The 14,787-nt window shown below is 47.6% G+C and overlaps 1 protein-coding gene across 1 annotated transcript; it reads left to right on the top strand.

Moving 5' to 3' along the window:
* The first annotated feature begins 7,873 nt into the window (after positions 1 to 7,873).
* RPS9 (ribosomal protein S9) lies at positions 7,874 to 14,456 on the top strand. Its single transcript, XM_058530231.1, has 4 exons — positions 7,874 to 7,995; positions 8,225 to 8,347; positions 13,075 to 13,261; positions 14,198 to 14,456. Exons 1-4 carry the CDS (start codon positions 7,899 to 7,901, stop codon positions 14,373 to 14,375), a joined length of 585 nt encoding a protein of 194 aa, XP_058386214.1. The 5' UTR covers positions 7,874 to 7,898; the 3' UTR covers positions 14,376 to 14,456.
* The last annotated feature ends 331 nt before the right edge of the window (positions 14,457 to 14,787 follow it).

A 14,787-nucleotide genomic window follows, 5' to 3' on the forward strand; every position in this document is an offset into this window, starting at 1 on the left:
GAGCGTTGCCGTTTTAGGAAGGAGTTTGGAGTGGGGAGGGGAATGTCAGGAAGGGCACGTGGGGCTTCTGGAATGCTAGCGGTATTCTTTTTCTTGGCCTGAGTGATGTTTATTCAGGTGTTTGAGAATTATTTTTTATACCATACATTTATATTCTATATCCTTCTTTTATATGTATGTTATATTCCACAATTTTTTACAAAAGCTAAAACTCACACGTATAAAATATGCATTTATAAAACGATCCCTGTATCCACCTTTCTGCTTAAGAAATTACTGGAACGTTGCCAGTACTGACTTCCAATATTTGTATGTATACTTAAACAATGCATAGTTTTTTCGCATAGATTTCGTTACTGTAATACATTCACATGGTAAAAATTCTGGGGCTGAAAGTCTCTATTTCCTCTGTTTCTACCCCCACGATTTCTTCTTTCTTTCTTGTCTTTCTCAGTAAACAACCTTAATAGAATCTCAATTCCCTCTAAGTTTGGATTAATTTAAAATAGGATGCTAACCCCTGCATGGCTAGCTAGCACTGTTCTTTGTGCCTCTTTGGTAACTGTCTTTAAATAGATTCTCCATGGGCCGGCCCCGTGGCTTAGCGGTTAAGTGCGCGCGCTCCGCTGCTGGCGGCCCGGGTTCGGATCCCGGGCGTGCACCGACACACCGCTTCTCCGGCCATGCTGAGGCCGCGTCCCACATACAGCAACTAGAAGGATGTGCAGCTATGACATACAACTATCTACTGGGGCTTTGGGGGAAAAAACAAATAAATAAAATTATTAAATAGATTTTCCAGCTTTTCTCTTCTCTCTACAACAAAGGACTTAGAAGTCTCAGTACCTATATCAAGTGTCTTCCCTCTCAAAAGTTCCTCTTTAAAAACTATTATGAGGGCATCACGTGCAAAAAAGAAAAAGAATCTAAACACAGACTTTACATCTTTTACAAAAATTAACTCAAAGTGGATCATAGACCCTAATGTTAAATGCAAAACTATAAAACTCCTAGGAGATAACATAGGTGAAAACCTAGATGACTTTGGGTATGGTCATGACATTTTAGATACAACACCAAAGGCATGATCCATGCAAGAAAGAATTGATAAGCTGGACTTTATTAAAATTAAAAACTTTGAGAAAATTTTGCAAAAGACACATCTGATAAAGGACTGTTGTCCAGAATACACAAAGAACTCTTTTATTTTTTGTAAGGAAGATCAGCCCTGAGCTAACATTCATGCCAATCCTCCTCTTTTTGCTGAGGAACACTGGCCCTGGGCTAACATCTGTGCCTGTCTTCCTCCACTTTATATGGGATACCGCCACAGCATGGCTTGACAAGCGGTGCATCGGTGCGAGCCTGGGATCCGAACCCTGGCCACCAGCAGCAGAGCACATGCACTTAACCGCTACGCCACGGGGCCAGCCCCACAAAGAACTCTTAAGGGGCCAGCCTGGTGGCGTCGCGGTTAAGTTCGCATGCTCCGCTTCGGTGGCCCGGGGTTCGCAATTTCAGATCCTGGGCACGGACCTACGCACTGGTCATCAAGCCATGCTGTGGCAGCATCCCATATAAAGTAGAGGAAGATGGGCACAGATGTTAGCCCAGGACCAATCTGCCTCAGCAAAAAGAGGAGGATTGGCAACAGATGTTAGCTCAGGGCTGATATTCCTCTCACACATACAAAAATCTCAACAATAAGAAAACGAATGACCCGATTAAAAAGTCTGCCAAAGACTGTAACGGTGACCACAGGAAAGCAAGATATACAGATGGCAAAGAAACATATGAAAAGATGCTACACATCATATGTCCTCAGGTAAATGCAAATTAACAATGAGATACCACTACACACATATGAAAATGGCTAATATCCAGAACACTAACACCACCAAATGCTGGTAAGGATGTGGAGCGACAGGACTCTCCTTCATTGCTGGTGGGAATTGCTAGTACAGCCACTTTGGAAGACAGTTTGGCGGTTTCTTAGGAAACAAAATATACTCTCACCATATGATCCAGCAGTTATGCTTCTTGGTGTTTACCCAAAGAATTTGAAAACTTAAGACCCCACAAAAATCCACACACGATGTTTTTAGCAGCTTTATTCATAATTGCCAAGACTTAGAAGCAACCAAGATGTCCTTCAGTAGGTGAATGGATAAATAAACTGTGGTACGTCCAGACAAGGGAATATTATTCAGTGCTAAAAAAAAATGAGCTATCAAGCCATGAAAAGATATAGAGGACCCTTAAATATATATTACTAAGTGAAAGAAGCCAATCTGAAAGGCTACATACTATATGATTCCAACTGCACAACACCTTGGAAAAGGCAAAACTGGACACAGTAAAAAGATGAGTGGTTGCCAGGGGTTGGTGGCAGGTGGGGATGAATAGGCAGAGGACGGGATTTTTAGTGCAGCAAAACGACTCTGTATGATACTATAATGATGGGTACATGTCATTATACATTGGTCCAAACCCATGGAATGTACAACACCTAGAGTGAACCCTAGTGTCAACTATGGACTTCAGGTCATTATGATGTGTCAATGTAAGTTCATCAATGTTAATAAATGTACCACTCTGCTGGGGGATGTGGATAATGGGGGCGGCTGTGCGTGTGTGGGGGCAAGGGGAATATGTGAAATCTCTGTACCTTCCTCTTAATTTTGCTGTAAGCCTAAAACTGCTCTAAAAAAAAATTAAAAAAAAAAAAAGCAATTGTGACTGGTGTCCCCACATCCAATCAGTCACTGAATCCTATAGGCGCTACCTTCCAAACGCCATAGACCCAGAATTTGGCCACTTCACTCCACCTTCACTGCTGACATGTTGGCAAAAGCCTCAACGTCGCTCACTCAGATGACTGCAATAGCCTCCTACCTCATCTCCTTGGCTTCCACACTTGCCCCTCTACTGTCTGTTTTCAACAGAGCAGCCGGCATAATCGGGTTAAAAGGTAGGTCAGAGCATGTCACTCCTCTGTTTAAGATTCTCCAATAGTTCCCCACCTCGAAGTGAAAGAAAAGGCCTTACACTGCAGGTTCCTCTTTAACCCTGACCCCATCAATTCCGTGCTTCCACTACCCTACCTGGAAGCTCTTCCCCCGGATGGCCACGTGGTCTTGTCCCTCACTGCTGGCTACTCTTTCCTTCACCGTCACTTCTCAGGCCTTCCAAAGTCACCCTACCTTAAAATTTAACTCCCATCCCACATGCTACTACCGTCTTGATTTATTTGCCTTACCACTTATCACTAATGTGATATTGTGATTATGAGAAATATATATCTGGTCTTTGTTCTCATTTCTAACACAGAGCTCTTAAAACCCTTGGAGGGGTGGGCCCCGTGGCGTAGCAGTTAAGTGCTCGCGATCCACTGCTGGGTTCGGATCCCCGGGGCGCGCCCCGACGCACCGCTTGTCAGGCCACAGTGTTGCGGTGTCCCACATAAAGTGGAGGAAGATAGGCATGGATGTTAGCCCAGGGACAGTCTTCCTCAGCCAAAAAAAAAGAGGAGGATTGGCATGGATGTTAGCTCAAGGCTGATCTTCCTCACACAAAAAAAAAACCTTGGAATTTCCTAAGTGATAAAAGTAATAAAGGTGTCTTGATATGCATAACATACCCCTTTCAACCACTTCTGAGTTTATGTAAATGAGGTGACTTTTGGAACATGCCTAAGGATGGGGTCTGGTTGCCAGGGTAACCAACCATGTGATTAGAGGGTTGGAACTTGCATTCCCATCCCCCTGACCTCCAGGGAGGGAAAAAGGACTGGAGGTTGGCTCAGTTGCCGAGGGCCAATGATTTCATCAATCCTGCCTATGTAATGAAGCCTCCACGATAACCCAAAAAGACGAGGTTCAGAGAACTTCCTGGTTGGTGAACATGAGATGCTGGGAGAGTGGCGCTCCTGGAGAGGGCATGGGAGCTCCTCACCCGTTCCCCGTATCTTGCCTTACGCTTCTCTTCCAACTGGCTGTTCCTGAGTTATATCCTTTTCATAATAAACTGATAATGTAGTAAGTAAAATGTTTCTCTGAGTTCTGTGAGTTGCTCTAGCAAATTAATCAAACCCAAAGAGGGGGTCATGGGAACCTCCAATCTATAGATGACGCATATCATTAGTTATTCAGACATTTAACGATTTACTGACTACCAACTATATGTTGGGCCTGTGCTAAGACGCTGATAAATAGGAAAGATGAGGTCCTTGCCCTTCTGTAACTTTTTTGTCTAGGAGCTAATCTGTAAACAAGAAAACAAAAGTGAACAAGGTAATTTGAAAGATATAGAAATAGAATGAAGAGAATAATAATGATGCTAGCTAACGCTGAGTGTTTTCTTTGTGCCAGACACCATCCTAAGCACTTTGCAGGGGTTGCATCATTTAATCCTTACCATAACCCTTTGAGGTAGACACTGCCTTCACCCCCATGTTATAGATGAGGAAGCCAAGGCACAGAGTGATTGAGAAACTCATCCAAGGTGTTGCAGCTAGCAAGTGGTGATTGCTGGATTTGAACCCAGGGAGCTGGATAGAGCAGGGTGACGTGGCAGAGAAAGGAGTGAGTGGAACTGCTGCTCTGAGCAGGTACTATTAACCACTGAGTGTGCGGGACAGCAGCAGGATAAAGGAGTGGTGAACAGCACAGGCTATGGAGCCAGATCGCCCAGCTGCAACCTTGGCCTGACCTCTAGTTGTTGAGAGACTGCACATACTAACATACAATGTCCAGACTGTAACCACAGGCCCTCTAGGAACAATTCCACTGATTCCATCTTATCAACAGAGTAATTAAGAGTGTTTTTTTTGTGTGTGTGAGGAAGATTGGCCCTGAGCTAACATCTGTGCCCATCTTCCTCCATTTTGTATTTGTACGTGGGACGCTGCCACAACATGGCTTGATGAGCGGTGTGTCGGTCTGTACCCAGGATTTGAAACTGCAAATCCCAGGCTGCCAAAGTGGAGTGCATGAACTTAACCACTATGCCACCAGCCTGGGCCGTTGAGAGTGGTTTTTTAGGAACTGAGACCCTTTGTCCAGTTCAGGTCAGTTGAGACCACCAACCCATCAACTGGGCCTGTGCAAATGCCTGATAAGTGATCTTTTTGATGTCAAAAGGCTGAAAACTCCACCCTCAGATCATACTGACACCACCATTTTGTGAACATGAGTCCTATGAAGAGCCCAGAAGCTTGACTACGCTTGCACAGATCATCAATAACCTCACCTCTCCTTACCTCCAGTCATCTATGTCCACACTTCAGACTGCTGTGCCCTTCACCCCACAAATTTTTCCCCAGGCCCTGGATCCGGAGACAGATCTGAGCATATGCCTCCTGTCTCCTTGCAGATCGATCTCGCAAATAAAGCTATTTTTCTTTTCCCAAAGGCTGATGCCGTAATAATTGGCTCTTCGTGCACATTGGGTGGCAAGCCCTTGCTCAGTAACAAGACCATATATGCAAATGGAACTTTAACCCACAACCTGCAGCAACCTCCCCAGGAAACCAGCCCCCTTATCTGCAATAAACAGCACAGGAAGCCAGCCTGCTATAAGGCAGGCTTGTAAGAAGTCAGACTGCTAACTCTAGTAACAATGTAGGAAGCAAAACAATAACCCCTGTAACAATCAGTCCAAAATGGCCAGGACGTGATGGATAACTCACGGCTTCCCTCATTTTTCTCCTCGGTTTCAATTTAGGACCCACAAGAGAAAGCCAAATATGCCCCCTAACAATCACACAGGATGCCCGACTTCTAGTCAGCCCACCTCCAGCTTCCCTGTGCCAACAGCCTCCAATTAGGACACCCCTGAAGCCTTCCCTTTTTCCACTATAAAGGTTTCCCACTCCTCTGTCTGCCTTTCAGCCTCTGCCAAACACAAGTGATGGTGACTGACTCCCGTACTCTGAATAAAGAGCCTTTGCTCGTTCTCCTTTGGTTGTTCTTCGTTTATTTCCACATTGTGTAATTTTGGACAAGTTCCATAACCACCTTTTGGTGCCTCAGTATCTGTCTCTGTTAAATAGGATTGATAATCGTATTAGTACTACTTAAGTGAGTATCAATAATAGTACTCGTACGAGGGAGGGCAGCTTCTCTGAGAGTACTCCTTAAGTATGTATTGAGGATTAAGTAAATTAATTTACGTAAAGTTCTTAGAACAGTGCCTGGTACATAGCAAGCATTCCAGAAACTACCTGTTGTTATTTTTAGTGACAGAAATCATGGGTCACAAGAATTTTAAAAAGCCACATAAAGTGTGTAGCCTAAAGCTTAGCACATGTAAAGTGCTCATTAAACGTCATTTAAAAATGATAAGTAAAGCCGATAGTGTGAATGGGATTACTCTGGAGAGGAAAGGACTAGAGGAAATAATCCTAGGGGCTATCTGAGGGTAAGATATTGAGATCAAGAAAGAGTGTGCAAGTTCCTCCAGGTGATAAATGGCCCAAGGTGGAGCAGAACGTATTAGCAAGAGGTTTCAGAACGTTTTCCCTGTTCTGGAAACCCAAAGGAAACCTCAGGATATAAACTGCTGTTTTTGATAAAGAGGCACAAAGCCTTTTTATCATTGGGTCTCAAGTTAAAAAAACAGCCCTTTTCTTAGAGCCAGTCCTTGACCATCCTATCTGAAATACCATCTTCCCTCAGTCATTATCAGTAATTTATTTTCTTCATAGCACCACACTCCGGAATGATCTACTTTGTTTTATTTTTTCCTGTTCCCCTCTCGAAGACTCTAAGCTCCGTGAGTAGCGGGGCTGTTCCACTCACGCCTATATGCCATCGTGCAGAAGAACAATTCCTGTGCTGCTCAATAAATATCTGTGGCATCAATGAATTAATGCGGCCCCCGTTGAGGGTGGGCGACTTCCCCAGGGGCAGCCAGAGACACTAGAGGATAAACATTCCAGATATGGTCGAATTCCCACCAAGATCACTTTTTTCCTTGTCTGCAAAAAGCAAGGAAGGCAAAAGTGAATCCTATCAGAATGGAAAACTGAGCAGTGTATCCTCAGATTAGCCACAGAACTGCGACTGCGATGAATCCTCGCCTTCTGCGTTCACTGCGCAGACAGGTTTGGAGCCAGCGTGCACAAGGGCAGGCAGGCTTTTGTCTGTGCTTCGGGGTGACATGATTCTGATAGGGATTATGACTTTTTCATTATTCAGGGAATTAACGAGCATCTCCTGGAAGGAGCTTTGAGTTCGCGAAGCTCCAACCCTCTGGGAGGTCTTTTCACAGAAGGGGAGAAGGCTGAGGTCTAGAGGGTCTTCTAACTACTCCCACATCATACCGGACTCAGAGGCTAGTTGCCGGGACTAAGCCACCGCCCTAGGGCAGAGGAGGGTCTTCACTTCTCCCGACCCCTGGTCAGGAAGAGACTTGGTCCTCCCAGCTTACCACGCCACTCTGGCCCAACTTCTCGTCTCGACTGCTAGTCCGCCCGTTAACGACTCTTCTGATTGGTGCAGGTGTTCGCCGTGCGTGATGACGTCACGACCCGGCGGCGTTGATATAAGAGCGCGGCTGAGACGCGCGCGCTTCTCTTTCTCAGTTACCGGGGTCTGTGGTTGGTGAGGTGAGGTGCCTTGTTTTGTAGTCCGCGGGTGGTTTGTACGGTCGCGCGGGTCCTGCTAGCTTTAATAAGTATGATAAAGAGGTTGGGGCTGAGATAAAGGTGGTTGGACGAGGCTGCAACATGGTAGTTGGCTTGTACTGGTTAGAAAAGCTCTGGGGACGGTTCTCGCGAGATGTTCTCTGGGCGCCACAAGGTTCCACCGTAGTTGTGGGACTGCGCAGGCGCCGCCGGGGCACCTCATGGTCGGCATTCCTTCCCGCGCAGGCGCAGACGGGCAAGAGGTGCCAACATGCCGGTGGCCCGCAGCTGGGTTTGTCGGAAAACCTATGTGACCCCGCGGAGACCCTTCGAGAAATCCCGCCTCGACCAAGAGCTGAAACTGATCGGTGAGTGGACATTTCAGAGTTGCGGGGTCGGGGGAAGGCTAGCACGTGGGTCAGGCCGCGCACGTGCTCGTTCTGTTCCGGTCCTCTGGTGTGTCCCCCTCCCTTGTCCCCAAATTCAGGACCGTTAGTGGTTTAGGAAGATTTTCTGCATCCCGAGGCCCCCAGTCCAGCTTGTGCTCGCGTCCGTGGGACTGAGCCTGTTCTCCCGCCAACTCCCCCTTCTTTGCAGGCGAGTATGGGCTCCGGAACAAACGTGAGGTCTGGAGGGTCAAATTCACCCTGGCCAAGATCCGCAAGGCCGCCCGGGAGCTGCTGACGCTGGACGAGAAAGACCCGCGGCGTCTGTTTGAAGGTGTGTGTGGAGCCCACGGGAAAGGGGCGAGATGCTGCCGTGGTTCTAGGCCCCCCAGGCCACTGACCAGAGCTGTTACATTGAACTGGGGAGCCAGCTTTTAAACTTGGAGTTTAATGGGAATCGTGAGGTGGGAAAGGTGGACCTGGATCCAGCTCCCTGTCCCGTTCCTTATGTGTGTGACCTTGGAGCTTAAATTTTTTTTTTTTTTCCGTGGGGACTAGTCCTGAGCTAACATCCGATGCCAATCCTCCCCTTTTTTCTTGAGGAAGAGTGGCCCTGAGCTAACGTCTGTGCCCATCTTTCTCTACTTTATGTGGCACGCCGCCACAGCGTGGCTTACCAAGCGGTGTGTTGGTGTGCACCCGGGATCTGAACCTGCGAACCCCAGGGCGCGGCAGCGGAGCGCGCGCACTTAACCGCTTGCGCCACCGGGCTGGCCCTAAATTGATTCTTGACTAGAGTTAGAATTCGTAATGCCAGTCAAGCTTGGGTACCTGGCTGTAGCTGTGTATAATGTAGCAAAACAATTCTGCTCTTTGAGTATTCTGTTGGAAAGTGCTGGAAACTGAAATTTCTCAAGTGTCTGGTAGTGGTAGCAGGGAGGGGCTTGGGTGTGTACATTTGCCTGCTTTCATAAGCTGGTCAGGGACATTTAGGTGACATCTGCAAAGGCCTGAACTGGAGAGGACCTGTGGATGTCTCAGGGAAGGACATTTCAGGTGATGACACTGGGAGGGGATGCAGATCCTAGAGGAACTTAAGATGTTAAGAAAAGTTGTGGTAAGATATATGTTACGTAACAAAACTGACCACTTTATTTTTTTCCCCTTTTTCTCCCCAAAGCCTCAGTGGATAGTTGTATGTCATAGTTGCACATCCTTCTAGTTGCTGTATGTGGGACTCGGCCGCAGTATGGCCGGAGAAGTGGTGTGTCGGGGCGCACCCGGGATCTGAACCTGGGTCGCCAGTAGCGGAGCGAGCGCACTTAACCGCTAAGCCACAGGGCCGGCCTATGAGATGGGGAGTTAATGGAGGGCTTTCCAGAGCAAAGATTGACATGATCAAACCCTAATTTTAATAGTATCTGTCAGGTTGTGAGATGGCAGTACTATTAAAATAGCTGATATATTATAAGGACTCGCTAAGTGCTTTTTTCCTAAGCTCTTGTACATTTCTTAGCTTGTATGACAGCCTTGTAGGGGTAGCTGTTGATATTACTATGTTACAGATGAGCAAATGGTCAGAGAGGCCTCCCTCTCAGTGGGACTGGCGGGCCGGCTCCCGAGTCCAGGTGAACTCCGCGATAGGGATGGAATGAGACGATTTTATTTTTTTTGTGAGGAGGACCAGCCCTGAGCTAACATCCAATGCCAATCCTCTTTTTTTTTTTTTTTTTTTTTTTTGCTGAGGAAGACTGGCCCTGGGCTAACATCCGTGCCCATCTTCCTTTACTTTATATGGGACGCCGCGGCAGCATGGCTTAACAAGCGGTGCGTCAGTGCGCGCCCGGGATCTGAACTGGCGAACCCCGGGCCGCTGCAGCGGAGCGCGCCCACTTAACCACGTGTGCCACCGGGCTGGCCCCTGGAATGAGATGATTTTAGAGGAAACTTAGGGAACGTAACCAAAAGTTGACACGGTCTCTATATCAGTTCCCTCACTTGGTGAGTGTATCCTGGGTGTGGAAGAGGTATGTGTGCTCTTGGTGGTTCAAACAGATGTGAAGTCTGGCTGTAGATGGTTCCGTAACTTGTTTGCTTTTTAAACAGCTTTTATTGGGATAAAATTTACACGCTATGCAGTTGATTCACTTAAAGTGTCCGCAACTTGTTTTTAGTGCCTGTAAAATATGCCACCTCACAGCTGTCATCTTGAGATGACTGCTTTTGGCCTGTGCTTAGGGAGTCTTGATTTAGGGTGAAAAGCAAGAGGGGCTGGGAATCAGGAGGCCTGGCTTCCTTAGGCACTCGTCTTAATTTTTTCTTTTCTTTTTTCTTTTTTTGGGAGGAAGATCAGCCCTGAGCTAACAACATCCATGCCAATCCTCTCTTTGCTGAGGAAGACTGGCCCTGGGCTAACATCTGTGCCCATCTTCCTCCACTTTATATGGGACGCAGCCACAGCATGGCCTGACAAGCGGTGGGTCGCTGCGCGCCCAGGATCCAAACCCAGGCCGCCAGCAGCGGAGTGTGTGCACTTAACCGCTACGCCACAGGGCTGGCCCCATCCTGTCTTTTAATTTTCAGTCAGGTGAATCACTAGTGTGATTTTTCTCTCAACTTTTGACTAAGGAAGGAAGTTCTTGTACACCTGAGCCCTGTTAAGCGTGAGTGGTCATCTACGTTAGAGGTTGAGAAAGGCTTGGGGCTTGTTTAGCCATCACAAATTTATCCCACTTAGATCGGTCCTAGCATCATGAATGTTAGAGATTTTCCTTTTTATCCTTTTGTTCATAAACCCCTTTGGACAGTCTCAGAATCTCCTCCCCCATGGATGCTGTTTTTGGATGGGACTTTATCCCCGAGTCTGGGGAGCAGGCCACTGCTGGTTCTGGTCTCAGGGAGGACTTCCTGAAGATAGAGCTAATCACAATGAAACTTGTTCAAGTCTGTGGTTAGATGATACACAGTCTTGTGGGAAAGAGGTGACACAAGCAGGCTTGAGTAGCAGATGTCCAGGGATTTGTGGTTTTCCAGGGCAGAAGTGGAAGTTGCAAGGGGAAGACAGCACCTTAGCTAGTACACTTTCTAGTAAGTGAAGCCATTTAGCCACGGGACAGGAAGGGGTCGTCTGTGAGCTCTGCCTCTGGTACAGCCCGGCCTTAGTTCAGATCTAACCTTTACCCACCAAGGTGTGTGACTAAAGATTCTCTGAGTCTCATCTGTTAAAAAGACTTGAACTCTCACTGACAGCCAACATTTTGCTGGCGGTTCATTCAGGCCCTCAGAGATATGAGCTCCATCCTTAGCAGCTTAAAGACAGGTATATCCATTTTTCAGATCATAAACTAAGGCACTGTAATGCTTGCCTAATGCCATAAATGACCAGGGGCCCTTTGCCATGGAGGTGGCCACTGGTTTACATTTGTAAAATGTTGTGATTGCTAGTGCTTTGTCCAAGTGGAGCCCATGTAACCGTTTTCAGTTATTGGACATGCTCCTGTTGAAGAGACTAAGTTTATCAGTGTGCATTGAAAATTATTTTTTTCTTCATACCTAATACGATTTTTACTGCATTGATGGAATGGTTGACCCTACCCCATTGTTCTTTTTTAAGGATGTAGATGGGTAATAGTAAATGTGAAATACTTTTTTTTTTTTTTTAATAATAGTGGTTTTATTTTACCAAAAGTCTCTAACAGATTTTAAACTTTGAATTATTGTAAAATTTCCATTTTTTAACGTAAGGACAAAAAGACATAATGTGTCCAAACTGGTAGGTAATCCCAAACTCACTTTTATTTACCTTTGGATATAGTTTTGTATTAATAATTTGAACATCGTTGTCTTCTGTTTAGCATTCATTAGTGAAAAAATGGAGCCGTGTTGTGACTTGGGGTGTTGGGAAAGGTGTAGTGTGTGTCTCCATTTTGATTCTATCTTCCTCCTTCCCGTTAACTATGCTAGAAGACTTTGTCTTCACAAAGGCAGTCGGCTTTCCTTCACGCTTTCCCTGGAGGGTCACGCTGCCAGGAATGTTGGAAGAGTGCCCAGTTATGCGGGTCTATCGTTTATGGAGCTTGCTTGAATTTTGTTTTGCTGCAACTGAAGATAGTAAGACACTTCATAAAAAGTGAAAATAATCCTTTCTAAGGAAAAAAGTTTTGGGCTTTTACCCCAGTGTCAAGGTGTTAATTAGCTGTAAGCCTCTGTGGAGATGAGGAGCACAGTGAGCCTGGGGGAAGGGGTTTGTCCCCACCATCCCAGGGGCAGTCCAGAGTAGTGGTCAGGAGCCGTGGTCTTTGGACGAGCGTGGGCAAGGCCTCCTGAGCCTGGGGTTGTTGGAAAAAAGGTGAAAGCTGACGTCTGCTGGATAACTTATGCCATGCATTGTTAGGTTATATAACACACTATCTTTTTTTAATGGAAGCTCTCACAGATGAAATTATTAAATAAATGACGTATACTCAAGCTTAAGCATGCCCAGTCATAGACTTTTTTCAGCCCAATGTCAAGTCCCTTTAAGGGGGTTTATCTCATTTATTCCTATCAACTCTGAGGGAAGGTCTCCTTCCCAGTGTATGTAGTCATCTGCCCTCCTTGGCAAGGTGGATATAGTCATAGTAACCTGCCTTAGGGTGTGTGAGGATTACATGAGTCACATAGTGGCTGGTACATTGATTGTGGATCAGAATTCGCTCTGGGGGCTGGCCTGGTGGCCTAACGGTTAAGTATGCGTGCTCTGCTTTGGTGACCTGGGGTTTGCAGGTTCAGATCCTGGGCGCAAACTGATGCACAGCTTGTCAGGCCGTGCTGTGGCAGTGTCCCATGTAAAGTGGAGGAGGATGGGCACGGATGTTAGCCCACGGCTGGTCTTCCTCAGCCACAGGAGGAGGATTGGCAACGGATGTTAGCTCAGGGCTGATCTTCCTCACACACACAAAAAAATAATTACCCACCTACGTCCCACCACCATGATTCAGAACTAAGAGGTGGAGGATTTGAACCCAGGAGGTCTGAGGTCAACCAGAGCCCTGAATCAGTGCTTCCTTTGCCTCTTATCAGGCAACGCCCTGCTGCGGCGACTAGTCCGCATCGGGGTGCTGGACGAGGGCAAGATGAAGCTGGATTACATCCTGGGTCTGAAGATAGAGGATTTCTTGGAGAGGCGCCTGCAGACCCAGGTCTTCAAGCTGGGCTTGGCCAAGTCGATCCACCACGCCCGCGTGCTGATCCGCCAGCGCCATATCAGGTACCGCCTCTGATGGACTCCCTGAGTCCTCCCCCACCCCATCCCGTCTCATGGTTCCCCTCACTAAGCCTGCTCGTCCCTATCTTCTGTGCAGCCCTAGGAGGTGACAAAGGTGTGAGCTCACCTTGAGGGTACAGATTGACCCCGTGCAAACAGCTTGTGGGGGAGCTGGGGGCAGCTTCACTCCCCCCATAGCCCAGCGCAAGGGTCACTGCGGCTTGAGCCGTACACCTTGCGAAGGCTTCTACCAGGCATGCAGGCCGCTGGACAGGTAACAGCTCTGGTGTTACCAGTTGAGAGAGAGGTCATTGGGCTTCAGCTGGCTTGTGTGGGTTCAGCTGTCCACTGGGCCCGCTTGTGAAGTCATTCCAGACCCTGGTCATCAGTGCATTCTTGCACTTCGTTGGTGTTAACTTGGCAGATTCACTCATCACAGTCAGTGCAGGGTCTGATGCTCAAATGCCAGGGACTGCGGGAGGAGTCGGGCTGGTCAAGGTGGCAATGAGAAGACCACAGGGCAAATGGGTCTTTGGGTATTTAACTTGCTCTTTCTGTAAAATGGGCACCATTTGGGGGAAGCTTCAGCAACTGGGCAAGGATATTTGCACGCTGATTTTCTGCCTCAGCCGTTCACTACCCTGTGACCCCTGAGTTTAGGTTTACACGCTGATTTGTAGTCTTCTGTGGGCTACTTCTGAATTTCTTTCCTCTTCTGTAAAATGTGCATGAAAAACTTGTCTCAAAGCATTTGTGTGAGTTAGAAGATGCCCTAAAGTAAAGCTCTCCCGAACACCACAGGAGTTCCTTAGGAGCAGGGACGCCCCTCGGCATTGCCGTGTCAGTGCAGCTGGAGCACCAGTGTAGAGGAGAGAGGCGTCTTGGGGTAGGGCCCTCTTTCCCCCGGTCCCCTTCACCTGTCCCCCACCCCCGCCCCAGGGTTCGCAAGCAGGTGGTGAACATCCCGTCCTTCATCGTCCGCCTGGACTCCCAGAAGCACATCGACTTCTCTCTGCGCTCTCCGTATGGGGGTGGCCGCCCAGGCCGCGTGAAGAGGAAGAATGCCAAGAAGGGCCAGGGCGGGGCTGGAGCTGGTGATGATGAGGAGGAGGATTAAGCTGACCCATCCCCTGCTGGGCTGGTGGAGTGTTTGGTTTTCCCGTCAGATAATAAAACAAGGTCAGCACTTTGGACCTGGTGTTTATTGGCGTCTCTCTTCCTTCCTGTTGGAACACAGCCCCCTGTGGGAAGCAGTTCAGGCTGGGTTCTTGACCAGGTTACCTGGAGCCTGGTCACCCCTTCCAGGTGCCGCCTCCTGCGTACCAGGGCCTAGCTGGTCTGTGTGCTCAGGCACTTGTGACTGCCTACTACATGGTGCTCCTTGTCCCCTTGGGAGAGGGCTACAGTAGTGAACAAAAAAGCGTCTTTACGTGCCACTTCATAATCACAGCCAGGAGAAGTTTAGGGGAAAAGTCTGAGTCAAACCAGAAGGAAATTCTCGAAGCTGGCTATTTGCACATGGGGGTGGG

Source organism: Diceros bicornis, chromosome 34, assembly GCF_020826845.1.
Source record: "Diceros bicornis minor isolate mBicDic1 chromosome 34, mDicBic1.mat.cur, whole genome shotgun sequence".
NCBI classification, from domain to species: Eukaryota; Metazoa; Chordata; class Mammalia; order Perissodactyla; family Rhinocerotidae; genus Diceros; species Diceros bicornis.

Excerpts from the sequence above, each read along its gene's own strand:
- RPS9 (XM_058530231.1), top strand. The coding sequence starts at position 7,899 with ATGCCGGTGGCCCGCAGCTGGGTTTGTCGGAAAACCTATGTGACCCCG. Across the intron at positions 8,348-13,074 it reads CCCGCGGCGTCTGTTTGAAG|GCAACGCCCTGCTGCGGCGA; the intron begins GTGTGTGTGGAG and ends GCCTCTTATCAG. Across the intron at positions 13,262-14,197 it reads ATCCGCCAGCGCCATATCAG|GGTTCGCAAGCAGGTGGTGA; the intron begins GTACCGCCTCTG and ends CCCCCGCCCCAG.